Source organism: Zeus faber (genome assembly GCF_960531495.2).
Source record: "Zeus faber genome assembly, chromosome: 16".
In the NCBI taxonomy this organism is placed as follows: Eukaryota; Metazoa; Chordata; class Actinopteri; order Zeiformes; family Zeidae; genus Zeus; species Zeus faber.
Window position 1 is genome coordinate 23,418,595 of NC_137202.1, and position 27,489 is coordinate 23,446,083.

Below are 27,489 nucleotides of genomic sequence, written 5' to 3' on the forward strand. Positions count from 1 at the left end.
CGGGGGGCTGTTTCTTCCCGGCAGCCCTTTTAAAATTCACAACAAAGTCGCGAGTTTCAATCCAAGTATGGCTTCATTTGCTTCTCTTGGTGGGGAGTGAGTTGACTTTCTGTGGTTCGCGATCATCACTTCCCTCGCCGGTAATCCTTTACTCCTTCAAGCAATTTTAGAAAAGTGTCATATCCTGCCTGCGTATGACACGCGAAGACGCTAGTCAAACCAATAATATCACATCGACAAAGCCTGAAACACTAAACATTAACAGACACTGGCGTGCATTCATCTTCTTCTTTGACATAAATGAGGCGTACCTCGCCGAGCTACTTCTGTCAGACAACTTGACGGCGCCACGTGCTTCCACGGCCGCCCACGGACAGCCATTTCACAGCAGCCAACCCCTCCTGCCCTACCTGCTTTGCTGCCTGGCGGCTGGCTTGCTGTGTGGCTGCGCTCCCTCCACCTCCCACGCATCCACCCGTCGGCCACCACTCTTCTATGCGACGGGGGGATTCGAGCACCACTCCTGTACTTCTAGCTCACTAAGTATGTTTCATGTACACCTCGCCGGGAGTGATGAGCACCAAACTCAAACGATGCAAAATGAATAAAGATCATTTTAAAGTGAATCTGAGAGTCGCCTGTCAGAACCATTTTTGGGATACAGTTAAGTCCCGTTTATTCTGACCTTACAGGAACAGGCATCTTCTTGCAGATGTCCCAGTTGGCTACGAGGCAACGGCAGGGTACACAATTAAAATTCACAATTACAATTTTAATTACAGCAGATGCTCTGGTGTCGGGGCTCTGACACAGTCATCCGCGCTTTCCGTCGACTCCAACATCAAATCTGCCAAACCGCCTTCCTTGGCGATAACAAGGTAACACTGTTCTTCGGCGTGTTTCTTTCTTTCGTAAAGAAAACGAGGAGCGAGAGCAATGTGTCGCGCCTCCCTCACCTCCAGCTCCCCGCAGTCGCACTCCTCCCCCTCCTCCACGTAGCCGTTGCCGCACTTCTGGCCTCCGTACAGCACCTTGACCTCGGGCATGTTGTACAGACACATGCCCACGCCTTTCTCCAGACTGGCTGCCAGGTCCTTCTTACTGCACGTACTGAAGACCGTGGGGAACGGGTACCTGAGGACCGAGGGGAAGGACGGGCGGAATTAGAAGAAAGGCCCGGGGGTTAGAAAGAAAAACAGCATGAAGGACAGAGAAAGCCCGGTGGATGGACAGAAAGGAGAGAAGAAGAGATTGACCGAAAGAGGAAAGAAAGAATGACGGAAAGAAAGAATAAAAAAGATAAAGAAAAGGGGAAAGAAGGGGGAAAAATTACAGATAGTATGAGAAAAGAAAGAAATACAGTTTTCACACCAAAATGTGCAGGCCGCCTAAAATAGGCGATTGACACCTTTCCCATTGCCAGAAGAAATAAAAAAAATTTGGTGCGTCACGAACGCGTGGGAAAGGGGGCGTGGCATGGTTCCAGTGCGATTGGGGAATAAAACAGTAGAGGAGACGGAAACTTAAACAAACAACCACATAAAACTGTAAAACTTGCAAAAAAAAAGTTTTTCGAACCGCAGAAGCAGCATGGAGCACCGGCAGCACGGATACTCCACCTATCCTGCGCACCCGCGCACGGGGCAGGCGGGGAGCGGAAACCGGCTTGGGGCGGTGCCGGAGGGACTCGGAGCCCGGCGGGAAGCGTGGGGGTTCTCCGTTGGGCTCCCCCACGGTGCGATCGCCACGGTTGCAAAATGTCATGGTTCCGCATGCGGGAAAAAAGTCACTAACTTCTGATTTTGATTTTAAATGGGATATGAAAGGATGGAATGATACATGGATATTCCGTCTATTAACGCGCCAACGTCCGGAATTTCAACATGTGTTGTATCGTGCCGGTAAAAGGGCCAAAATGAGGAAAAATGAATTGACCCGGGTGTCCTGTTCACATCAGAGCCGATCGGAGGTGGAGCCGATTAAAACCAGTGTCTATTGAAGGGTCATTTGACCCGGGACTGAGACCCGGGTTTTACCTTTCTCACTGATCACGGATGCTGGATGTTTGCAGGTGTTAGCGGGTTTTTGGTGCAGTGGGAAAGGGGTAAAAGAAAGAATGAAAGCATGAGAGAAAGAAGAAAAAACTATATTAGAAAGGAAGAAGAGAAAGCGAGGACAGTGAAAGAAAGAAAGAAAGAAAGAAAGAAAGAAAGAAAGAAAGGCAGACAGACAGGCAGACAGGCAGGCACATAGATAGACAGACAGACAGGCAGGCAGGCAGACAGGCAGGCAGACAGGCAGGGAGGCAGGCAGACAGGCAGGCAGGCATATGGGCAGACAGGCAGGCAGGCAGGCAGGCATATGGGCAGACAGGCAGGCAGGCAGGCAGGCAGGCATATGGGCAGACAGGCAGGCAGGCAGGCATATGGACAGGCAGGCAGACAGAACGCAGGCAGGCAGGCAGACAGGCAGGCAGGCGGGCAGATAGGCAGGCAGGCATATGGGCAGACAGGCAGGCAGGCAGGCAGACCGCTCCACAGAAGGCAGGGTTTAAACTTCCTAAGGCTGTTCTGAAGAGCGAGCGTCCTCAGGTTAATTGCTACTTCAACGATGACCTCCGGTATCCAGCAGATAGACGGAGCCGGTGGCATGAACCCAAAGATAAAGGTAGAGAGCGTCCTGACTGGAAAACCAATGAGACCCTTGTTCCGTACACTCTCTATATACTGTATACATCAGTCCATTCACACACATTTAACACAGAGATCCAGTTTGATGCATGTTCTCATCACAGGGATATAGAGAGCTGGCTGCTGCAGGACCGTCAGGCTAATGGGACATAGAGAGCGGGTGTTTTGGGGTGTGTGCGCAGCAGCACACCTACACATGAGCCCGGATGTATTTCAAATCCAAAACGAGAAGTGTGTCATGAATCTGGAGATGAAACCGTCGTTTGGGCGGATGGTTTTCTCGGGGGTCTATTAACGGAGGATCGGAGACCGCAAGTGATAATGCGGGCAAGACAGACAGGCGGATACATTCAAAGACAGACGGATCGACATGTACCATTACCGTCCACCATTACCGGCACCATCCTAAAGCCGAGGAGCAAATGGCGAAGCAGCTTGCTACCTAACCGCATTTTGGCAGCCTGTCCGGCTCTGACCTCTCTGGTCAAGCTGTTTGGACTGGCGGTGCGATGCATAAGCCACAGGATGTGCTCTGACCATTATGGCACCGCGGCCAAACCCGCATGCTAATGCCCGCTGACTGGAATAACATCACAGGGGATTGAAGCGAGGAAAGCTGGCTTCGGGGCATACAGTACCATACCGCGCCGCACCAAAACACACGGTCGAGGAGAGGAACGGGGAATGTTTAAAAAGTCCTGCAGAGACCGGGCTATCGGCAGAGGATGTGGGGCGGTACACCGAGCTTAAGGCCAAGGATGAGGACGGGAGAAGAAAATGGCAGGGCGCCAACTGGCATATGCTCTCCTAAAAGCTTTTCTTCTGACACAATCATGCAGTACACTCACTTAGCCCGGCGCGAGCTTGACCGGGCGCGGCCATTGCAACAGGACGCACGGCCTGCAAAGCTTTTGGCTCGACATGGGAGGATTTGTGAAATTTCATTACGCATTAAGCAGAATATTTTTCTGTAGCTTGGCTTTGGGCAGAGAGAGCCGTGTTCCTGTATTAGATGTGGGTGTGTGTGTGTGTGTGTGTGTGTGTGTGTGTGTGTGTGTGTGTGTGTGTGTGTGCTTGCGTGCGCGTGCGTGATGTTTTGCCCCCGGTAAGAGGCCAGTTTGGCAGCCATAACCGTGTGGATACTTCACTCATGACTCTTTGTTTGGTGAGTCTGCTTTTAGGGTCTCCAAAGGTAACGTAAAAAGAACAGAAATCTCCCTCAAGACAGAAGGGGAAAGTATGTCCAGAGCACAGAGGCACTTTTGTCAACGTTTATTTCATCGAGAGCGAGCGCCACAATTAGGTTTTTGCCGTTTGGTTAAACTCTGCTCTGGGAACTCCCTGCCGGTTCCGCGCAAGAGCATATGGGAACCGGAGGCACAAAGCACAAGGCAGTAAAAGTAAAAGCCAACCGCATGAGAAAGACCGCCAAGGTGGAGATGTGTTGTCAGGGTTTTGGCGGGCGCACCAATCCGCCGATCAAGGCCGACGGATCGAGGATTGTCGTCGACGGCGTCAGCTGCCAAGAACTCGCTCTCGCCGGCTCCACCTCCGCAGGAAAAAAGCTGAGGCAGGGGCGGCGGAATAGCGACGGTGCCCGCGGCACACGGCGATGGGGACGCCCGCGCTCCGTTGCGCCAAAACAGTGTTTTTTTATGATGGAGATGGAGGTTATTTTATTTTACTCCGTTTCCTTATGGAACGAAACAAGGAGCGCGCACGATGGGGACACGTTCTCCGTCACCGCCCCCATCTCCACGGCGCGTCCCTCCACTACATGATAAAATCCGGCGCCCGGGGCGCTGAGGTGAAGACCCCTTCCGTCTCCTCCGCGCACTTCATGCCCCCGTCCACCTTTCTCTTTCTGCAGACGGATGACGGAGCCAACCTAACGCCCTGGTTTGCCCTTAATCCAGCAGCCGCTTGCACACTATTACAAATGCACACGCGCACACACACACCCGCGCGCACGGCCGTTAAAAGAGCGCTGCCTGGCTTTGTGTTTCGGGAAAGTCAAGGGCGCTATAACCCAAAACAGACTCAGGCCTTTGTAACAGGGCACGGCCACTGATAACGGAGAACAGAGCCACACCCGTCAAATCCCACGTGAGGGGATTTTAACACAGCGGGGCGGGGTTACGGGGGTGGGAGATCTGATCGAGAAAGACATGGAGAGACGGAGATAAGGGGCAAGGAGCGTGATGCCTATCTAACTGTCTGTCCGCCTGTCTGTCTGTGGCATCTTGTACCTGTATCTATCTTCCCCCTCATCTCGAATGCACGCCAAAGATACCCATGAAGAAGCTCTTATTTCGGGTGCCTGTTTGCCTGCACACGCACGCCCGCGGCTGCACACACACACAGACACACACACACACACACACACACACACACACACACACACACACACACACACACACACACACACACACACACACACGCACACATGAACGCGCGCGCGCACACACACACACACACACACACACACACACACACACACACACACCGTATCTGTTATTGCAGCTGAGAGCCACCTGCCTGGTATGGTGTCCATGGAGATCAGCCAGGAAGGAGCTACGGGCTTAAATCCTGCAACAATAGCTTCGATCTCTACATCCTCCACGCGTGCGGTTAGTCCGGGCGTGTCAAATCAGGCAAATCGTACGTTTGCGGTATGTGGCGGTCACGCAGGATTGGGTAGAAAACGGCTTCGTATTCAATCTGGCTCGGCTGGGTAGGATGCGCAGCATAGTGCGGCGCGGAAAGGGGTCGTGTGGTTAAAAGTAAACGAGGTGTTCAGGCATCTCACCAGCACCACGCCCACTAACAATGTGGGTTCGTCTTTACTAATTCATATTATAATGTTTTGCAGCCCATGAAAAGCAATTATAACAATAATCGGATCAAAAATAATTGATCATTTTGTTTATTCAAATTTAACACGGTTAGTAAACTACAGCTCAGATTTGCTTTCGCTGTTTTCCAATCTCTTAACTTTTGGTCACAGTTAGATTGTGTCGGAACCGATCTGAGAGGGTCGGTTCGAGGCTGCCGTGCACGGGTCGGTGGAGCTCAGCGCCGGGTTGCCAGGTCACGCGTACATATCCCGGCCCCCGAAACGGCTGAACCCCATCCAGAGCGAGAGCAGCGCAATATCACAAGGTTGAGTTGACCAAAGCGCAGAGAGAAGGGAGGAACAGACCACCCATGAGATTCCACGCAGGCAACGATTGCACCACAGTTTCATAATGATTCTTGCTTGCCTTGCGCTACATTTAGAACCCGCAACATGTGGGCATTTTAGGCCTTCGTAAAATCATTCTGAATACATCTTTGCCTCGGCCGCCCTGAAAAACCGCGATAAATCATGTTTTGTTTGACATAATTGATATAATTGACATCAACATAATTGAAATGGAAGTGCACGTGGTGATTCAGTGGGTTGGGAAGAACAAAATCGGGAGCCATAATAACGGCTCGGTTGCTCTTACCGGGGTGATGAAACCGCGAGAAAAACACGCACAAAGCACTTTGACTGTTTGCATCTTCATCAAACTGAACATTAAAAAAAAAAAGCAATCGCCCACGTGCAATCTTTAAGGTTTCTCCCCCGACGCTGGAGGATTTGGCCTCTTCCACGCCGACTTCTAGATCCTGGAGTCGGGCCGAACCCTTCCCCCTCCGCCTCGCAGGCGTCAATGGAGCGTCGTGGCTCCACGATTCGGAGAAGGAGCCGAGCGGCTTTTCTTCTTCTGGATTCCGGCACGTGGCGTCATTGTCTTCCTCCGCCCCCGATGCGCTTTGGCGCGTCGGCCCCTTCCGCAGGGGAGACGAAAAGGGCACGCGGAGCCGCCGGTGCCTCGCGTCGTCCGTCCGCTCGCGCGCACCACACCCCCTCGGCGGACCTCCGTGGGTGTGCCGCGGCCCTGATTGCGCCTGGCAGCGTCACCGATAATCACGTCATTCATATGCAGCGCGTCCTTCCCTCGAGAGCGTCTCCAGACCCCGGGTTGGGGGTCGGGGCGCTGGGGGCTCGTGGGTCATTTCGTCATTCTTTAGATTTCGGCCGAGCACAGCGTGACAGATAATATGCTGTTGGAGCGAGTGAGAACATGAAGGACAATTTCGAAAATTTCACCCGGGCCGCCGCTCTGATGTCCCTGCCAACCGGTGTACACCAAATTAACAGTGTGTGGACCGCCGTGAAAATAGCGGCGATGAATCACGAAAATAGCCGCGCCCGCCTCCGCGATTCAGACCCGTCCTTATCCGGCTGGAGTCGTGCAGCCGGATCCCCCCCCCCCCCCCCCCCCGGCCAGACACATGAGGAGCCACAGCGCAGCGAAGTAAGCCAAACGAGTGCATTACTGCGAAAAGGTGCACGCAATCATTTCATGTCACATGTCACATTTCATGCCGGAAATAAATGTTGCATGAGCGTAACAGGATGATGAGGTCACCGCTGCAGGCATTCGCAGGGCGCACAATCCCACACACACACACACACACACACACGCACCAAACACACACACACAGGCACGCACACACACAGCAAACATTTTCAGTAAATGTCAGCTTGGATTCCTCTGAATGCTTCTGACAAGTCCCGTTTAACATCCCATCCCAGCCCAGACGTCCCAAGAGTTGATTCTCCGTCACTTCCAGTGCCATCCATGGTTTCCTTTTCCTTCTCGTAGCGCATCGATGAGAATACTTTGAGCCTTTTCTCTTTTAATAGCCCCATAGCTCAGGGATCGGCACTAGGGGGGCCGGGGCCAAGGAAAACACAGCCCCAGCCGAAACCGAAGGCGAGCCTTCAGATCCGACTGTAATGAATGCGTTATAATCCCCGCTCCACAAGCACGAGCACTTCTCTGCCCACAGCATCCTCCCACAGCAGCTCTGAGCGGGAGACGCTTGGAACAACTCTGCTGCGAGCACATTTTGATATACCCAGCGAGGGGCAATCGGCTGGGTTTTTCCATTTACACACTCAAATGGCAATAGCAGGCTCCACTGTGTGGGAGCCTATCTGTCCATCCACCTGATAACCGGCTCCCTCTGTTTTTTTTTTTTTTGTTGTTTTCTTTTTGCCTTCGCTTTTAGCTCGGCTTACCGGCACCTTTTTTTTTTTCCCTTCCCTCCCGTTCCTGCCGCACCTTCACTTCCCCGCTGCCGAGCGCCGCGGAATCCGTCCCTGAGCATGTTCATCTGTAGTTTGCGGGACTCCCCATCAGATAAAGCAAATCGGCACCGGGCCAAGGGTCAAACCGGCGTTAGGTGATGGGTACGCCTTATCTGCCCCGCTGTTTACTGAGGAACAGCCACATGGTCCGTCACCCCCGGCTCGCACGGGCCGCCTTATCGCCGGGATCCAGCCAACGGGGGTTGGGAAATCACAAAGCACCTGCTCTGTCTCTGGCCAAATGCGTTGACGCTTTTGGTGTGCCCGCGCAAGCCCCCCTGGTGGTGCCGCTCCCGATGACAAAACATAATACAGTAAGATTTAGCGAGTTCGATTAATAATCCTGCCTGGTCAGTAGGCACCGGGGGGTAGCGAGGACTTCCTCATTCCTCACCCTGAAAGCAGCGGCAGCGGCTCCAGGAGAGGAGGGGGCTTCATTAGCAGGCCGCCCCGAGAAGCGACAAGGCTGTTGGGGGACCCGTTTAATGGTTCCAAAGGCGAAGGGGAGAAAATCCGTGGAAGTCTCTTCACATTCTGATCGCAAAAAAAAAACAAAAACCCAACAACCCCAAAGCCATGCCGAGCATCTTAAGATAACGGAGCCGTAAACGCATCGCAGCCTCCCGGCTACCTTGGAAGTGATCCCAAGATGGAAGTGCGAATGAGCCCACGATCGTGTTTCATTGTGAAGTCTACTTAGAAACGTTTCGCTGAGCATAGGGGCATTCTTTTTTTTTTTTTTTATCAGAATTTGGGGATGGATGGAAAAGGATTACACTGGCGTGGCTTCTAATTAAAACATACAAAATCGATTGTTAACATTAAGACATTAAGTTTCCAATACCTTAAGACCCCGAAAAGCCACTTATTACATTTTCTCAATGAGTGAACAAGTTCCAGGACACGCCAACACGTCCCTGCATTTGCCGTAATGGCAGGCTCTGAACGCCGCCGGCGTAAACGGGTGGTGTTGTGGGAGCCCCTCACCCGGTGGAGGGGGTCATGATGCATCCTCCGCGGTCCACCGTCATCCTGCAGCCGCAGCCCCGCTCCGGGGTGTCGTGGTTCATCCCGAAATTGTGGCCCAGCTCGTGGGCCAAGGTCACCGCCGCGCCCAGTGGGTTTTCCGAGTGGTCCTAGAAAACACCCCCCCGGCCCCAAAAAAATGATGACATTTTATTGACAATTTACATTCTATTTGGACTCAGGGTTATCCAAAGTAGACCGTCACATGAAAAATTCGAAAAAAGCCGCGCCCGGGCGTCCTCGCTCGTACAAGAATGAGGAGAACAAACACATCACCCCGACTCTTAAAACGCTTGGCTGGCCACCAACTGCTTTCCGAATTGACTTCCATGATTCTCCTTCGAGCCTTTCAAGTGCCTCCGTAACCTTGCTCCCCGCCTACGTCAGTGACATCATTGTCAGACACGCTCCAAACAGTTCCCTCCCGTCGCAGGTTGCAATCTCTTCGATATTGAGATATTGCTGATAAATGTCCCATTAGCGGGGAATCGTCCTTCACCGGCGATGGACCGAACGTAAACTTTGAAACTCTCTCCCAGAAAACCTGAAAGCCATAGAATCAATTAACTTCTTTAAAAACGCACTTATTGAAACTGGCTTCTGAGTACTCCATCTGCTAATTCTGTTTCTTGATTATTGTTTTATTATTTTGCCTATTTTAATCTTATTTTGCAATTTTTTTTAATTATCTTTCTTCTCTATTTCTTTATATTTATTTTCATTTCTACATTTTTTATCATAAGTATAGCATTTTGTGAATTTATATTATTAGGGGTCCAGCCTGCTCGTTTTCCTCAAAATTTTGGGGACTAAAACTATCTTATTTATTATATTTGTGTAATAACACGACATCTCCCAAAAAATTGCCGAAAGTCTAAAAGAAAAGTCTGAACTGTGCGACTGAGTGATGCGTTCAAGATCCAGCGAGCTGTCGGAAAAATATAATACAATGAAATAGTGATTACTCACAGAAATACCACCTTTTCCGCATTTCATGGAAACGTAACTTATGGAAAATGTAATCCAAATGTCAAGCTGTGGTTATAAAGATTCACTTCCCAAACATTGTAATTTTAGTTAATAATACCTACACTACACTTTGCACTACATACAACACTGCTTACTCTGACAATGTCAAACAAGTTGTCCATGTCCATTTTGTTTTAACTTAAGATTGCTATTTTAACAATATTTGGTCATTATTTGTCGTGTGATCTTTATAAATACTGTGATATTTGTTTGATAACCATTAATCTACTTTACATATTACAAACAAAATCAGGACGGTTAGCTCAGCTATTAAGAACTGACCTGTCTCACATGACACAAATGAGAACTTAAAATCAATGGCTGACGTCTGGTTGAAATGGAATGTTTCATGCATAATGTCATGACAGTTTTATTCGTGGAATTACATGAACGTAACTACATGATGTTTATAAATTAACTACATTTTGATACATTTCACAAAAAAAATAAAAATTGAACACGTGCCTAAACAAATAAAGTGGACCCTGTGTATTGCTGCCTGCAGCTATATTTATCATTATTATTATTGCTTGAATATGATAAGTACCTATGTGTTACCGTAGTTGTCAGCTGGACTAGGAAATCATTTTAAGGGAGGTTTCTCACTAGTATTAAAAATATGAGAATGTTCCTTATCATCAGGAAAATGCTTCGGGGATAATGAAAAATGAGTGCGCGCCGACTAGTGAACGGGCTCAAACTCAATTTGACACCAGGCCGGTACGGCCCTTTAAATATGACTTAAATTTTTTGGACTGCGGTGCCTACGCTGTCTCAACATATATCAGGCCAACCCGCCCCACCCATCCACCCTCCATTTCCAATTCCTCTTATAGAAAACCCAAATCCATCACGGCACATCACATACGTTCCCGGGTGTCTTGCCGTAGCTGGAGACAGCTGCTGCTGGGAAACCCGGCAAAGCCAACCCTATACGGCCGGCTGCAGTGATAAGCGAGATAACTGCCCTTCCCAAGACGGAGACAGAGATTGATGGGGGCGAAGGAGTGAAAGTTTTAAGTTACATAGAGTTTGAAAGAGAGAGATGGGGAAGAGAGGACTAAAAGTATGATGAAGGATAGAGAGACGCGGGTCGTGACCAGAATGGCAGACGCAGAGATGGAGAAAGACAGCGGAAGCAAATAAAGGAGGGGGCGACGCGGTGCAGGGCTGTGTGATGGAGGTAGGGCTGCCTCAGACACACACACACACACACACACACACACACACACACACACACACACACACCCCCCCACACACACACACACACACCCACATACACACACACACACACACACACACAAAGCCAGCATGAATTATGAAGCTTACCCTGGGAGGAGGCATTGACACAAACCACTTTACACACAGCAGAAACGCACACACGCACTTTTGCGGATGGACAAACATAAATACACCCCTGGACGCAAACACAGTTATCGTCTCCCATGTTACCCTGACTGAGGCGCACTGTGCTCTAAAAAGCAGAGCAAGCGATCACCGCTTCACCGGCCGATAATGAGAATAAGACGCGACGGAAGGATGTTTCAAAGGCTGAACACGCCCGTAGCATTTACTAACTCCCTGGCCTCACTCCACACTCCAGTCTCTCTCTCTCTCTCTCTCTCTCTCTCTCTGCCGCTGCAGTGGGAGCCCTTTCCACTCTGAGCATGAGAAAATCCCCTGCTGTTCCCCTTGAAGGGCGGGTCAAATGTCAAGGTCGATGGTGTATTCCTCCCCGATTACAGAGCGGCATATCGGGACCGGCCTTCCCCCGCACCCGGACGGGACGGGAAACGTTTCTGCTTGGCTCAGTGTTTACGAGTGGTCCTCCAGCGTCTGCTGCTTATTCTCATGTTTGAGAATAAGTGGGCGGTTGTTTGTTTGCGTGTGTGTGTGTGTGTGTGCGCGCGCGCGTGCGTGTGTGTGCGGGCGCACCCGCGTGTGAGACTCCTTCTCATAAGAAGTGCAATTTTACAATCAGAAGTGGAGGAGACACCCCGCACTCATATCCCCTCGGCGCGTCCGAGCGCTCGTAAGACAGCTGGGATGTGATGGTGGAAGATGATAGGGTTGGTCGGGACACAACAAAACGGCGTAATAACACCTCCGACGCTCCCAGGGCAACGCCGTATCTGCCAAACGGAATTCACACTGTGCAAAACTTTTTTTGGGCTTTAACGACTTAAGATCGCCCCCCCCCGCCAAAAAGAAACAAAAAACGTATACCGCTCACATTAAACGGTGGGAAATAATTGCTCCCCGAGTACAGTGCGAATAACAGAAGGTCAGGGCTGGTTGGTCGGCGTGTTAAACTGGCGGTTCATTCGATTTGGCCGGTCCCAGAACCCGATCCGCGGCCTCTGGACCTCCACCCGGTGGATGCCCGCCTGTCAAATTGGCCGTTTGGGCGTCAGGTGACGAGGGAGTCGGAGCGGAAGATCCCCAACCCAGCTCTTGCGCTGCCTGTTAAAGCGCGTGAAATGTCTCTCACGTTGCCGTGTTGACGTGTAAAAATAATAATGATAATGAGTAAAAAAAAAAACATTTAAAAGCCGACATCAACAATTTATCACGACATCGAAATGAAAACGTGGAATTGATTAAAAAAATTGCGCGCCCCAGGTTTTCAACCGCAACCACCTCCACCCAACCCTTCAGAACCGTCGGGAGAGTGACAGGGATCCTTTGAAATACCTTACGAGGGGGAGTGTGTGTCTTTCAGTGTGTATATGTGTGTGTGTGTGTGTGTGTGTGTGATCATATATTTTTACGAGTGGTTTCCTATAGCAGATTTCCTTTGAAGTGAAGGTCAAGGTGTAAATTCTGGGCGGGGCCACCTCCATTTCCTCTAACATTTACAGCAACCGCTTCTCCTTGGGCCCCATTTATAAAGCGAACAGCGCGGAGCTTTTTCTCAGTAAAACCCGGTCCGTATCGTTTAGCCTGGGGTTGGGTTCCGAACGACGCCCAAGCCGTAACAATCAGGACACGCAGAGGGACGAGTCTATGAGAGAGAGAGAGAGAGAGAGAGAGAGAGAGAGAGAGAGAAGGGTGGAGGTTCTCCACTCACCATGACGACGCCCCCCGATTGCTCCAACGTGCACATGCTCATGATGGGCGCCATGCCGATGGTGGTGCCCTGGAAGTAAACTCCACTGCGGGGGGAGAGACGACGGATGAGCGGCAGGGTTCACACGTTCGTGTTCACTCTGTTGCCACGGTTTCTGCGGCGACGGCGTTCACCTGATGAGCTGGGCGTTGTCGTGGGGCTTCTGCGGCAGCAGCTTGACCTTCCTCCAGTCCAGGAACTCGTGCAGCGTGGTGAAGGGGTCCTGCGTGATCGGACACTTGTCGGCGTCGCTCCACACCTCCAGGCCCACCAGGGCCACACGGATGTTCAGGGCCCTGTAAAACTGGGGCGGAAAGGGCGGGAGACGTGAGTGGGCAGGCGGAGAGATCTATTGTTTCCTTTCTTTTGTTAATTTATCTGGCAGGCACATTGCACGTCCATCATCTTTCCCTGTAAAGGCGCTAGATCTCAGTGGGAAACGAGAAAAATGAAAAAACAGCCGAAGTCTATGGAAAGACTTCTAGAAGGTCGAGAAGCAGTGGTGGCCATTTAAAGCCCAAGATCACTACTCCGGCCAACAGGCAGGCAAGATCAGGGAAGATCAGGGAAGATCAGGCGAGATCCTGAAGCATTTATTTCAATTTCATTGAGAATAATTCATTTAGTATGACTTATGAAACAGACTGCTTTTTCGAAACGAGCGCAACCAGAGTCATTTCCCAGGTAGGCCGCTGCTCTGTGCGTCAGCTCCAACGTCCCCCCCCGCGCCGCAGCCGCCAGGCTATCCATCCACATCTCTGGAAGAGCTTTACGATAAACTAAAAAGCAGCTGTTAAGAGTGAGACGGTAACAGATCGGGGTGATCCCATTAATCTCAGCAGCCAGGTATACGTCTATTTTTTTATTTATTTTATTTTTTTTAAGGTGATTTATCTTCCCCCCCGTGCCGGGAGGAGAAGGGTTTTTTTTTTGTTTTTTTTTACCTTGTCCACATAATTGGCAATCTCTGCCAACCTCTGTTTCACTTTCTCCACATCCTTCCCTTGTTTCTGGAACTGGAACACAAAACACCATGTTAGAAAAATAATCAGGGGAGGTATGTTCATACAGGCACGCACACGCACACGCACACGCACACGCACACGCAGGCGCGCTCTTTCCTCTGCAACCGAAATTGAGACGAGTAAAGGGTAGATTCGGGGGACAACCGACAGGGCAAAATAAAATCAGCGGCTTAAATTGCGATCCAAAGGTCCGCGTTACACACGGATCACACTCGAAATGACACTTCAATTATTCCGAGACGTCCCATCTTTTGGAGTCTGCTAAGCTGTGACCATCTGGACCTGGGGGGTGGGGTTCTCCTCCAGAGTGGGAGTATTTGCAGATATCAGCCTCGGTGGCTTTTGATCCCAATCAAAGGGAAAGCAGATTCCTATTCCTATACCATAAGGTGTACGCTGCAAAAAAAAAAAAAGCTGAACAAGCAAGAAAATCTAACACAGGATATAAATAAAAAATAAATAAAAATAAATAAATAAATAAATAAAGGGGGGGGGGGGGGATATATATATATACACAGTATAAATATATATATATAATGTACACACACACACACAAACACACACACACATATATATATATATATATATATATACAGTATATCTAAAAATCTTCGGAGCCTGGAACAGTGTGTATAAGTTTCGTCAGTGAGCTTTGCAGAAATACTGTCTCTAACTGTCTTTTCAAATTCTTGAAATAAAAACGAGCAACGGCAGATTGCGATGGATGTCATACATTGCGAGAGGGGATGTTTCGAGACGTTTCCGCTTATTTCAAGTGTGTCGAGGGACTTTTTAAGTGACTTTTTGTCGTTTCTGCAATTTGCCGTTATTTGGAACTGGCCGATCTCATATGACACAAACTATGTCACATTAGAAATTGAAAGCGATGGTTGACGTCTGGTTGAAATGGGAATGCCGGGAGCGGGCGTTGACATTGGACAATCAGATCACGTTTTGGGATAGAAATCTTCTTTAAAAAAAGTGGACATTTATATGATATATATGAAATATATGATATTTTATTGAGTCAGAGCGCACTTTTTAAAAAGATGATCCTAACCGACAAGCTGCGAGCTCCGGCTGGGGGTTGCCATGACGTCATTGATCACACAGTATATTTCTTGAGATCGTGGGCACCGTCTTGGTGGAAACAGCAGGTTTACTTTGTCCCGTCAGTTCTGTTCCCTCGTCGGTAAAGGCTGCCGCCGGCGCACTCCGGTTCAGGTGGGTTAGAAAGCGCTCCAGGTTCGCATCCGGCCCAGAGAGAGAGCAGGAAGCGATGCCGCGTTCCACGTGAACTCGGAAAACTGTCATTCGTCTCGGTAGTCTCCGCGTTAACGTCACATCAAATCCAGAGCGCAGCAGTTCCAAACGACGTCCTACGCGTTGAAATAAATAATAATCGATACAAAGGGAACGTTGACCACCGTTAACCATGTTGCTTATCTTGGTAAACTCGGGCGCCAGCGATCAGCCCCGAAATTCTAACTTAAATAGCCCCCGAAACTAAGTGGCTTCATTTTGTCTCTTTTCTCAGAATATTTTTTTTTCTACTATTGCTGAAAGAATAGTTGCAAACCGCGCCTGAGAAAAATAGCTATTCCCCGCTTTTTTTTTTTTTTGTTTTTTTTCCTCCTCCCCTCCTTCGCTCTGCCTCGAACATTTGCTGATTCCATCCTGTCGGGCCCGCTGGCATCAGCTGAGGGTGAGACGAGCGAAGAGGAAATCCCAGAGAGCGCCCTTCTCTGCTTACAGAGGAGCTCTGGTTGTATTCACACGGCTTTTTCCTGTTTCCTGTCTGCTCCGCTGGGGAATTACTCACTCGCTTCCTGTCGAAACGGGACCGCTGCCACCGGACCGCACCGCACCGCCGGTTGCACACTGACCTAATTCCGCGGGTCTCCGGCGGGTTACTGCAGCGCAGGCCCGTTGGGTTTCTTCCCTCCTTTCGTTCTTTGTCTTACTGTCATTGGGGGGGGGGGTCAACTTTGGACGACGGGGCGGCTGCGTTTACCTCTCTGTTGTCCGCCACGATCACCAGCTCCACGTACTTGGTCGTCTGCTGAGTGTGCCTTTTGTGCTGCGTGTGGGAAAGCGGAGGAGTGGATTTAGGAGAGGTTGCTGTGGAGACGGGGCAGAGCGCGGAACACGTAATAGGCGCGGAGAAAGCGGAGCACGCGCCGGGAGGAGCGGGAGGTTTAACCACTCCACGCTGCTGAAGGTCAAGTTGCCTCTTCAGAACTTGGTAAACAGTGCATGGAAACTTTCTCTCCATGTGACCTATTTTCAAAAACATCATTATGAATTTACCCCCCCGGAATAAATTAATTATTTCTGGACAGAAAATGGCTTAGCCGCCATCTGTAAAGTCATCTGGCTTTGCAAAGCAGCGTGCACAATTAAGAAAAGTGAGGATCACGTATAAAATGAATAATATTACCCATGTGCCCTCCAGTGCTCTGCCGTCTGGTCCTTGGAGGTCCAGCCAACGTCAATTTTCCGGTTTTTCTTCCCAATAAATGCACCAGATGCACCAGTACCGCTTATATGATTACTATTATTATTGCTTAATTTTCCTTAAATTTAGATCTATACTGGGAACCGATCCAAGCCATTATTTTCATTTAACAGTGATGGACAGGCTGGGACTGTGGCTTGAATCAGGGTAACTGAAGTATTAACATTTATCTTTCCTCCACTAGAGACATTGATTATGCTTATCTATTCCAAATAACGATAAACTGGATAAATTGAGCTTACTTTTCATTAAAAACAAACATGTTTGCCTCCGTGCTTGGTAAATTATTTTTGTATTGAGCACATTCTCCAATACAACACCGTTTTAGCCTGGTTTTAGACCCATATCTGATACCAGTATGTCGGATATTGCTGCATTCCTAATCGGGGGTTTTAGGATTCTTGGGACTGTGCTCAGGGCAGATGGCGTCCCCCACGCCAGCATGCAAAATGTGGGCCAACACCATTGCACGGGGCCGTGAAGTTGGGCTTCAAACCCGTAGTAATACAGTGTCAAGCCCAAGGCCATACACTCAAGGCTCTTTCCTGATCGGGAATGTTCAGGCCCAATTCATCTTTGCTTGAGAATGTTATCCAATGATCCCAAAACTTTTCCTGAATTTCTCTCACCCTCGAGCTGAAGGAATGGAAGGGGTTTCGGATGTGGTCGTCAGGGGCAACCGAGGACAAGTTGGAGCCGTGTCCGCAGGTTCCTTGGGTCAGATTGAGCTCTTCCACTTGGAAGACGAAGTGGGTGCCGTTGCCGGGGTCAGACGCGGGCTCGATGATGAAAGTCTTGTTTTCGAGTGCGATGAAGCCGCTGCAAAGATAATAGCCCGAGTCAGAGCAGAGGCACTCGAAGGTGTGACCAATTTCATAGCAGACACTCGGCTCCCCGAAAAGCCTGGAGCCTGTAGGGGTCTCGTTTGAATATGAACACCTGAATAATCGAGTATACAAACTAAGACAGGAGTTATTTTTTCTGAGGCCACTCGTGTAAAATGTAAGTATCGGAAAATAAAACAAAACTATATAGTCATAAAATACAACAATATAGTTTTATTTGCCCTGATTATAAGATTACAACTGAAAAAATAAATAAAACGCAGTAAAAATTAACATGAACACAAGATTAACATATTATATATATATATATATACCTAATATATATATACATAAAAAAAAAATATATATATATACTTTATATATATATATATATATATATATATATATATATATATATATCTATACACAAAAAAATACATATATATACTGTATGTATATTCATAAAAAAAAAATATATATATACTGTATATATATACATAAAAATATATATATACAGTAAATATATATATATATATATATGCATAGGTGTATATACAGTATATGATGCAAAGCTGGCTCAAAGCTGTCAGACAACCTGACAGCGCCGGATGCTTCCACGCCTTTATGGGCCGGCCACCTGACCGTCCAGGCCCTCCTGCCCTACCAGCTTTGCTGCCTGCTCTGCTGCACCTCCACCTCCCCTGCATCCACCTGTCGGGTCTACTCTTCTATCCAGCGGGGGGAATTCAAGCTCATTACTCCTGTATCTCTAGCTCAGCACGTACAGCCTGTGTCTGCTGTACGCCTCGCCAGGGGAGTGACTGAGCAGCAGGGCCCAGACGCCAACTCAAACAAGTAAAAGATCATTTTTTAAGTCAATCTAAGAGTTATACGACTAAAAAAGTACTAAGAAAATATTTGATTTTGTAAAAACAGTCCTGATCAAAAATCCACTACCCACCATCCAACCCTCAATGTTCCTCGTCATTACCTTTTTTATTGCGCCGTTAAAAGGCTTCCGGGCAGGGGGGGGCAGAGGAAACATTTACTCATTCAAGTTATGCCTGCGCCCCTGTTGGGGAAATTAAGCAGGAGATGACCCCGTGTTTTTGTCGACGGCCGGGACTCAGTCGGGCACATTGCGTGTGCTCATTACGAATGACAATAACGACAGCGAGGGGGAAAATTAGCGCAAATAATAACCGAATCCCGGCGCCTCGTTGGACAAAAAAAACAGCCTGCGACGTGTCCTTCTACCCCGGCAGATAAAGAGGCTTCGTCTGTCTTTCCTGGAGACGTCGCACCCCGCTGCCGAGCCCATACGCCATTGTTATTAAGATGCTGCTTGTGTGGATGGATATTATGGAAACGCGAAACTCAGAGGATTCTTACCGAAGGCCCGAGCAGGCGCTGAGGGTGACGTCGGAGTTGGGATGGCCCCACACCTCTCCGTGGTAGTAGCAGTTATTCTGAAACAGAAGACTCAGTATGGGTGAACCATGTTCGACCTGGCGGCGAAATAAACACGCAAACCGCACGTTATTTAAAATGCCCCGATCTCCGGGGCATTCTCTCACCCAGCTTTCCTCCCTCAATTTCCTCCGAACGAGAAAAAAAAAACTCAACTTAATACTCAGGCCCTTCAACCACTGATCACGCTTCTATCAGAACAGCCGTGTAGACTTCTGTTCACTACCTCGCATGTGTTTGCAGACGGTCACAGCGCTGTGGCCGACCCGGTCGACCGGCTCCCTGACCCTGGCGATGGTGACGTCAGGAGTCAGACCCATTTTGTAGCAGCAGGAGGATGATGAGGGCCAACTAAAAACCCGTCTAGTTTGGGCCCTTCCTTGTTCTACTTTATTTTTTGTTGTCCTTTTTTGCGGAACTTCGCTCTTTTCGACGAGCTAACAACCATGCACTGCCGCCGGGTGTTGGCGACGACGTGCGGATTTTTAATTTATTTTTTGGCCGTTGTGTTGCAGGCGGCACGTATTACGCAGCATGCATTTGGAGGCGACGCGCTCGGACGTCTGCGTGTTGCAATGTCAGCTGTGAGCGCGCAAATAAAACTACTCATGCAACGCAACAATTCAAAAAGGATTGAATTAAATTGTTCACAACCAGTCAATGAACTACCAACCGGGAGGGTATTTCCCACGTGGTTTACGTGGTATACTGTATATACAATTGAGTGCACCGCTTCAAGGTCTCTTAGCTGGCGTCATCAACGGAGAAAGGAAGTGGACGTCCACTCAAACCACGTCTTTTGAGCCGAACACTCTCGAAACAGAAAGCTCAATCGACCTTTATCCAAAAAGGGCTTTTGTCGCACGGTTGCCGAGAGGCCGAATGAGTGAAAATAAACGGGCTCATTTCACGTGACCGTAGGTCACTTTTTTTTCTCGCTAAGTACCATTTTTAACGACAGCCTGAAATATGGAACTTGCGTTCCAAAGACTGACTGCGGCAGGCGGCGCCGTGGAGAAAAAAAATCCTGCTTAAATAAAGTGCGGTTAAAGCAACCCCCGCGTCGGGGAATGGCCTTTCTCTCCTTCCCTCTTTACACAAAGAGGGTGTTTAAAAATCAATGCGGCTTAAATATTTGGAGGCGGGGGAGCGGACCTGCACAAATGGAAGGTGACAGCAATATGGTAATTGTTTTTCTCGAGTTATTCCACCTCAGGGGCTCGAGAGAGGACACATGGGGGGGGGGGCGGCAAAAGAACAGAGGCTATCAACACGCACAGCGCTGGACGGAGCCGTTCCATTCCCTGTCGAGAAACTTGCCTTTTTTTCCCGACAACAAAAACGTCCTTTCGCGTTTCACACGCCGTTTCTCATTCCCCGAATCACCGCGAGTCAATTTCGGCCGGACCCGGAGTCGTTATTCAACTGGACTGATCGAATGACTGGGTGAGGCTCGACGTCCTGCGCGCAAACACTACGTTTGGAAAAAAAAACCGAGGGGGTCACTTTAGGGCCACGATCGCAAACGGCTCCGCCCATGAATCTAAGTGTTTTTAACGGTGTCTGACTGAGTTCTATTATCTATCAATCTACTTGTTGTTGTTTTTTTCTTTTCAGATGCACTATTTATTCTGATGCTCTATTTATTCTGATGCACTCTCGCCCTCATTGGAAATGGGGCATGCCCTCAATGATTTTCCAGAATAAATAAAGGTTGAATGAATGAATGAATGAACGAATGAACGAATGAACGAATGAATGAATGAATGAATGAATGAATGAATGAACTACTAGATTGACCATGCACTAACAACACATGGTTGTTGGTGTTGACCAGCTGTTAAGTTATTAGACATAATGCACTTACACGGAAAAAATGAAAAGAAAAATGAAAAAAATGCACGAACACAAAAAACTTAACGGTTGTTTTTGTTTTACACCCGGCACGGCCGGAGGTGGTATGGGAGGGAGCACCGCACGCAGAGAGCCGAGGCACCGCGCGGCGCCGCCTTCACGGCATCAAAGAGCAAAATATAACACGCCCTCCGCAAGCGGCACCTGCGAAAGAAAAATAAACGGCTCATCAAAGAGGAAAAACGGCTCCGTAAAAGACGCCACGGGCTCCACGTGTTTGGTCCCAGATTGCCGTGGCGGCGGCCTACTTTAGAGAACGTCGGGAGGGGAAGTGCTTGACTGACATTTCATGCAAATATTGGACAAAGGCATATACGACGCCCGTCGCTCCCGGGGCGAAAGAACCGACAGGTTGTTACGTTTCTTCCTTTCGCCCTAGTGACGATAATTTAGTCCCGCCCCCGGCTCGGGCAGGAGCGAGCCAAAAACATGGCGATGTTTATCTGAGGCGGCTGTCAAACGGTTTCGGCGTCGCTCAGTGGATCGGGCTGAACGCGCTGCCACCGGGGTGAGCGCTGCACGCAGGTCAATGAGACGCACTCATGGGGAAGCGCCAAGCGTGAAGGTGAGCGACCGGACCGGATAAAGCACGAGAGACACAGGTAAGGTTGAAAATACACCTGTACTGTGTACTGTCTACATTACACTTAAGAGGGTCTTGACTACATTCACACAGGAGCCAAGAAGGGACGTGCGCAATTAGTCGGCGAGTCGATCAAACGTCGCTGCCCTCGCTCGTCGCCAGCACCAGAAATGCTCGTCGGTTAAACTTATAATTATTATTTTAGAACTGTATACATTTAAATTACTTATTGACATCATTTGCGCTGAAATGCGTTCCTTGTCAAATGTTGCTTAATGAAAAAACGATTTGGCCATTTAAGAATGCGATTCACGGTTTCAAATGGATCTGATAATATACGCAATATTTTTCCGGACAATGTTTTCTGACAATTCAACCTTACAGATTAAATTGCGCTCAGTCTTTTCGACTGTTTTCGGAGTGTTTGCTTACTTCTAGACTTGTCAACTATTCTAGGTTTAAACTTCCGTTTAAACGTCAGGGAACATCCCCTCGTTAATAAAATTCGCACAGACAACCGTATCACAGTTTGATGACATTGAATTTCAAAACATATATATTTGTGATGTACAGTACATGGCCATGCTCTCTCCATTGTAACTCCTGGGTATGGCCCTCACAGTGAAGAACCATGACGTGTGTTTGTATTTGTCTGTACTTGGCCGCATGATGAAACAATTGCAAAATCGTTTCTTCCCTGAATTAAGGAGCGTGAAAGTGCGGGGAACACGGTTGCCTCGACTTCGGGGGGGGGGGGGGACTGGATTTCAAAGTCTGCCAAAATAACCAGCCAAATTGCTGCCTTGGCGCCGTCAGGGACCTGCCAAGCTGTCCGAGCCACCCTTCAATTAAGATATGAATTCAATCTCCTTCAGCGCGGGGAAAAATAACGTCAAATGCACTGCGGATTTCACAAGTAGCCCATCGCATCGCTCCTGTTACGCCACGGAAAGGTTTTATGTCGTCGACGAGGACATTTATCAGAGGCCTGCTCTCACCTTCTGAGACTTCTTAAGGTGAAGAGGCTGCTTGACCCGCGACGACGTATTGGCATCGTTTGTTGTGCATGAACCTTGCACCATGAACCTAACCTCCGATTCAATTTTTCCGTTACGTCCGGTTGGTGTCCGCACGGCCCTGTGTGAAGCGAAACCAAAATTTGTAAACAAATGACGCGCGGTCGCACAGGTCGTTCGCCCCTGGGGAAATCACTTCCTGTCACAAAATCACATTGTCACTGTGGACAACAATGGAGCAACAGCAGCGTATTGCGATCGCTGTCCTAGCTTTCATTATTATGATTTGGTGTTCCGACCGAATAAGGACGGTGGAAACACAGTGTGAGCCCACCTCGAGACGTGGGTGCGGTGTAGGCTTATTGCTTCACACAATTCAGAGGAGACGTACAAGAGGGTACCGGAGGAGACGGCGGGCACCGATGGATGCCTACGACATGTCTCGACATCCGTTTTCAGCCCACAATGCACTATAATTTGGTTTGCTTCCAATAAGGTCCTATACTAAGTCAGATTATATTCTCACATGTGAGGAACCAGACCAAAACAATCGAACCGTGGTCCTCCTGGAAAGTCGGGACTCCGGTTCCGGTTCCAAGTGAACATCGATCTGGTTCTTTACGTGTGAGAAAGTAGCTTATCAGAAATAATAATGATGATAAATAATAGGAAGCAAACTGTGGTGTGGGTACGGTGTGGTTTGAGCAGCCATACCTGTCCTGGGTCTTGGCGATAAGGGCCCAGGATCAGAGTGGCTGCATAACTGTTGCTCGTTGGTCTGTCTAACGAGCAACAGGTAAAACCCCCATCCCCACACACACTCAGGAGAGGAGCCCTTGTTATGACACGTGCCCATCTTCTCCTGGGCTAATTCCACCTAGCCCACTCTCTACAATAAACTGTGGGTCTGAAACCCCGTTGTCTGCGTCTCTGCGCCACATGTGTGACGTGTGGCAGGCAAACTAAAACACAGTGCATTGTAGGCTGAAAACGGATTCTTTGTTGTCCCCGACAATGTGATTTTGTGACAGAATGTGATTTTCCCTCATTCATGTTTTTCCTTCCTTTTTCTGTATGCTTTGAAGTGACCCCCGGTGACATTACAAGGCTTCCTGTTAAAACGGAGGTATATGCCACTACGTAAGTTGAAGGCTGAGGCAGATTCTATGTGCTCAGGCGACCGCAGAGTCTTTAGGAATGCCAAGCCAAGAGCCTCCACGGGGGACTCCACCCGCGGAACAGACCGGCCCTGAGTAAAGATCCCAGACACTGGACAATGGATGTGTCAAGACGGTCAGTGACGCCTGATCAGCGTCCCTGTACTGAGCAGAACAGCTGGTCTTCACTTTTAATTTGCAGTTTTGCGAGGACACTGTGTGTGGTTCGCTGAGCACAGGACGGCGTGAACACCGACCGGACCCAATGAGAAGTGCAACAAAGTGCCAACCAGCTCTCGAATCGGAAACAAATCCAGCGAACTATAGATGTGAGAACGCCCTAAATTAAACAACCATCAAAGCACCAGAAACTTGATTCCTTCCACCACAGATTATTAATAGTCGGCGCACTGGTACACGTCAGTCTTTGAAGAAGTGAACCATTCTTCATGCGCTTTATAGTTTCTCTTTTGGGACTGAAATGACTGTGTGTGTGTGTCACTTGTCACGGATGTCGGTTGTGCTTTTGTTGATAGTGTAAGTAATCTGACAGAATGACACATTTTTATTGCAGCTACAACATAACTCATAACATTATATCCAGCAGCAATAAGTCGTAGAGATGTTGTCACGGCTTTAATGTACCACATGGTGCTAAATAGGAATGGAAATGAGCAGACACTGCAATAACAAAACATTAAAAAAAACTCTAGAAGAATATTGTAAATCACGTAAGGGAAGATTCAGGCCTGGTCTGCACGACGAGAAAATCTAGCGTACGAGACACACCCTCCAAAACTCACTCTCTGTTGGTCTTCGCTTTCAATTTCAAGTACAAACCCTTTGTCATAATAATATATAACAATCATCCCGACATCTCTTCTGCGACTCCCCCCCCCCCTCCCCTTTTTCCCGGCCCGCGTCTCAGACGGTGCTCGCACGCCGGCCCCCGCCCGCTAAGTGTCGGGGAGGCACTCAGCCGCCGTCCTACCGTGAAGTCGTGGGCACCGGTGACCGCCCTCCCGTCCTCCAGGTAGTGTGTTTCGGTGTAATGGCTCGCAAACAGGCCCCTGGAAGCAGAGCGGACAAAGAGACATTCGACACGTCAAACCGCTGTGTTTTCCTCCCGATATGAAGACAGAGACCTGGGGCTGAGAAAATAAAATACCCCGCAAAGTGCATTTCTTTCCCGGAGTCCAAACTCAAACACGACATTTAACTGCATCGCAAAATCCCAGACGATGTTTACCCTGGCAAAGTCGATATTGTATTTATATACTGTACTGCACAGTATATGGGGGACAAAGGTTTAATGATACATTTAGAGAATTGATTTGTTGCTAAATGAGATTCATTTCGCATAAATCTGGTTTATTTGAAATTCACGAGGATGGTGAAGTTGAAGTATGTTCATGTTGGGACCTATTAGAGCCTTTGTTTTTTGGCTGAATTCTACTCATTACATTTAGAAGAGTGCTTGAATCCCACTAGTGTGGAGGTGGAATCACGGCGTGGGTAATTTATTCTCTTTGTGTATGTGTGGACACCTGTGTGTGTGTGTGTGTGTGTGTGTGTGTGTGTGTGTGTGTGTGAATGTTTGCTGATGCATGCAGGTGTGAATTTGTAAAATAAATAAATAAAGTGTTTGTGTGTGTGTGTGTGTGTGTGTGTGTGTGTGTGTGTGTGTGTGTGTGTGTGTGTGTGCGCGTGCGTGCGTGTGTGTGTGTGTGTGCGCGTGTGCGTGTTGTTTGTTCTCAACCTCAGGCCACAAGCAGATGCGCAGCAGACGCACACTGACACCCCGAGCGTTGGCAAGAGAGCGGGCGTAACAGCAGTCTCTGCAGCTGCATAATCTCAATGACATCAGGAGGGAGGATCCCTGGGTGTGTACCTGTGTACGTGTGTGCGTGTGCATGCGTGTGTGTTTGTGTGTAAGCAAGAGAGTAAAAATTTTGAAAGAGGAGGTACGGTGTTTAAATGTATTCTACTTAGAGAATGAATGCAGAATTTAACGTCCGCAAACACTGATCATCCTCGTACTTTGCGCTACCATCGCACTTAGAAAACTGTACGAATAAATTCAAGAATTTATATATTTTTTCTGTCTATCTGTAAGTTTGAGTTTGTTCATGGAGTTTATAAAAGCGACACAACGATATCGTATTTATTGGCGTATGAAATATAGCCTGATCGATCTATCTTTCTATCTACATCTATCTACGGGCTTGAAAGTACCTCAGTGTTTGCGATAAAAGGTTCGACTCCGTTGTAAGACTCAGTCCCTGACGAGTGACTCACGTGACGCTCGTCACGCAAAAAAAAAAGCTTTTCTGATTTTCCGACCGATTTTCTTTTGTCCCTCCGTTCGCCCTGACCTTGGTTGGCGCAACGCGCGGCGAGCGAGGGACAACCTCTGCCGAACGCCCAACGAGCGCCGCAGGGGTCTGTTCGGCTCCGCCGGACATGGAATTCTCGCCAAATGATTGATTGGGGAGAAATGCAAAGTGTGTTTCACAAAAGTAATTTACTTCCGTCAGAATGCATTGTGGTGGAATTCAAAGCGTAAATCAGTCACATTTAACGCCGTGATTGAGTCCTCAGTAATTACTTTATTTTCCATTTGCAAGTCAAAGTCGCTCTCCCCCCGCCACTCACCGAATCCAGCCTGGGGTCGCCATTCAGAATCAGGTTCGGCCGGCGGGCGCTGAGAGAGCCAACGGAGGGAAACTTTGAGCGCGAATAATATATTGTCAGTGGAACGGACGGTTCCGAACGCCTTTCTTTCACTTCACGCTTTCACTTTCACACTGCCGTTTTGCCTGGGATCTCAACTGGATCTCAACCTATGCACATGTGGAGGACTGAGGGAGTGCCGCCACGCCGGGCTTCAGGAGCGCTCGGCATCCAGCGCCTGCCTCTCGTTCTCTTTTATGACCCATTTCACAAGGGGAGCTGTCAACAGCGTTATGATCGTGACCTTAGCCGCTCCGTATTTTACTTCATTAAATACCCATTATAGCCTTAATGTGCCTTATCATGCCATTAGCGGCCGCTAAACCAAATCTGATAAGCCGGCAGCAGTAATCACTCCGGGAGCCCTGCAAATGTGACGCTGGATGTTAGCGCCAATAGCCTTCACGAGGACAGCGTGTCTCAAAGTGAGGTCGGGTGGCCGCCTGTGGAATGTGGCTGACTATAATTCTTGGTACACAAGATACCAATGTCTAATACAGTGGTTCTCAACCGGTGGGTCCATGATGGAAAAACCTCCCATTTTGTGTACATATCCACGTCTTCCAAAATCAATATGAATATCAATATTTCCTTGCGAAGCGGACCGAATTCCCGATGCTTTGCTTTTATTTTGAAAGGCCACTTTCCAACTGCGGTGTTTTTGCTGTCATATGACGAACGTCCTACCCAATCATCAAAATCAAAGTGAATCTTATCGGGTTGTCTCCTGGGACGATGAAGCTCTCCACATTAAAGCTGATTTCACTTTGTGAAATAAAATCACAACGGTTCTGATATTAAAAATAATATTTGGGGCGCATCGGATTAGTGGAACTATATCATTCATATTTGCAATACATTGCAGAACATGCAAATACACACTTTTCAAAAATATTATTTAGTAATATAGTGCGGACCCCTCAAAGATTACAATACATTGGAGTCCATTATATTTATTGAAGCCTAAATGTGTAAATAAGATAATTACATATGTAACCGCGCTAATATGTGAGGGTTGTCCGGTCAGAATGCAGCTTTAAGATGAGAGGAGCCGTTGGAGGTTAACACAGGATTTGTGCCATGCTCATGATAATTCCGGGCAAATACTAGTTTTTGGGTTTTTCAGCGAGGGCACGCCGGCTAAATCTGGCTTAGTGTAGAGCGGCTCTCGGTACCGTGACATACTACGTTAAATCCGCTTGTTTTACAC

At 48.5% G+C, this 27,489-nt stretch overlaps 1 protein-coding gene across 2 annotated transcripts in view; it reads right to left on the minus strand.

The window, feature by feature from the left end:
* The window catches only part of adam12b (ADAM metallopeptidase domain 12b), a 95,643-nt gene that overhangs the window by 22,586 nt on the left and 45,568 nt on the right, over positions 1–27,489 (minus strand). For both annotated transcript variants that reach the window (XM_080016817.1, XM_080016816.1), the window contains 9 exons: positions 24,538–24,616; positions 18,799–18,875; positions 17,212–17,401; positions 16,079–16,144; positions 13,984–14,055; positions 13,174–13,343; positions 13,001–13,085; positions 8,863–9,011; positions 957–1,134 (listed from right to left, as the gene is read on the minus strand). In XM_080016817.1, coding sequence (XP_079872943.1) covers positions 957–1,134; positions 8,863–9,011; positions 13,001–13,085; positions 13,174–13,343; positions 13,984–14,055; positions 16,079–16,144; positions 17,212–17,401; positions 18,799–18,875; positions 24,538–24,616 — 1,066 coding nt within the window. The remainder of the gene's footprint in view (positions 1–956; positions 1,135–8,862; positions 9,012–13,000; positions 13,086–13,173; positions 13,344–13,983; positions 14,056–16,078; positions 16,145–17,211; positions 17,402–18,798; positions 18,876–24,537; positions 24,617–27,489) is intronic.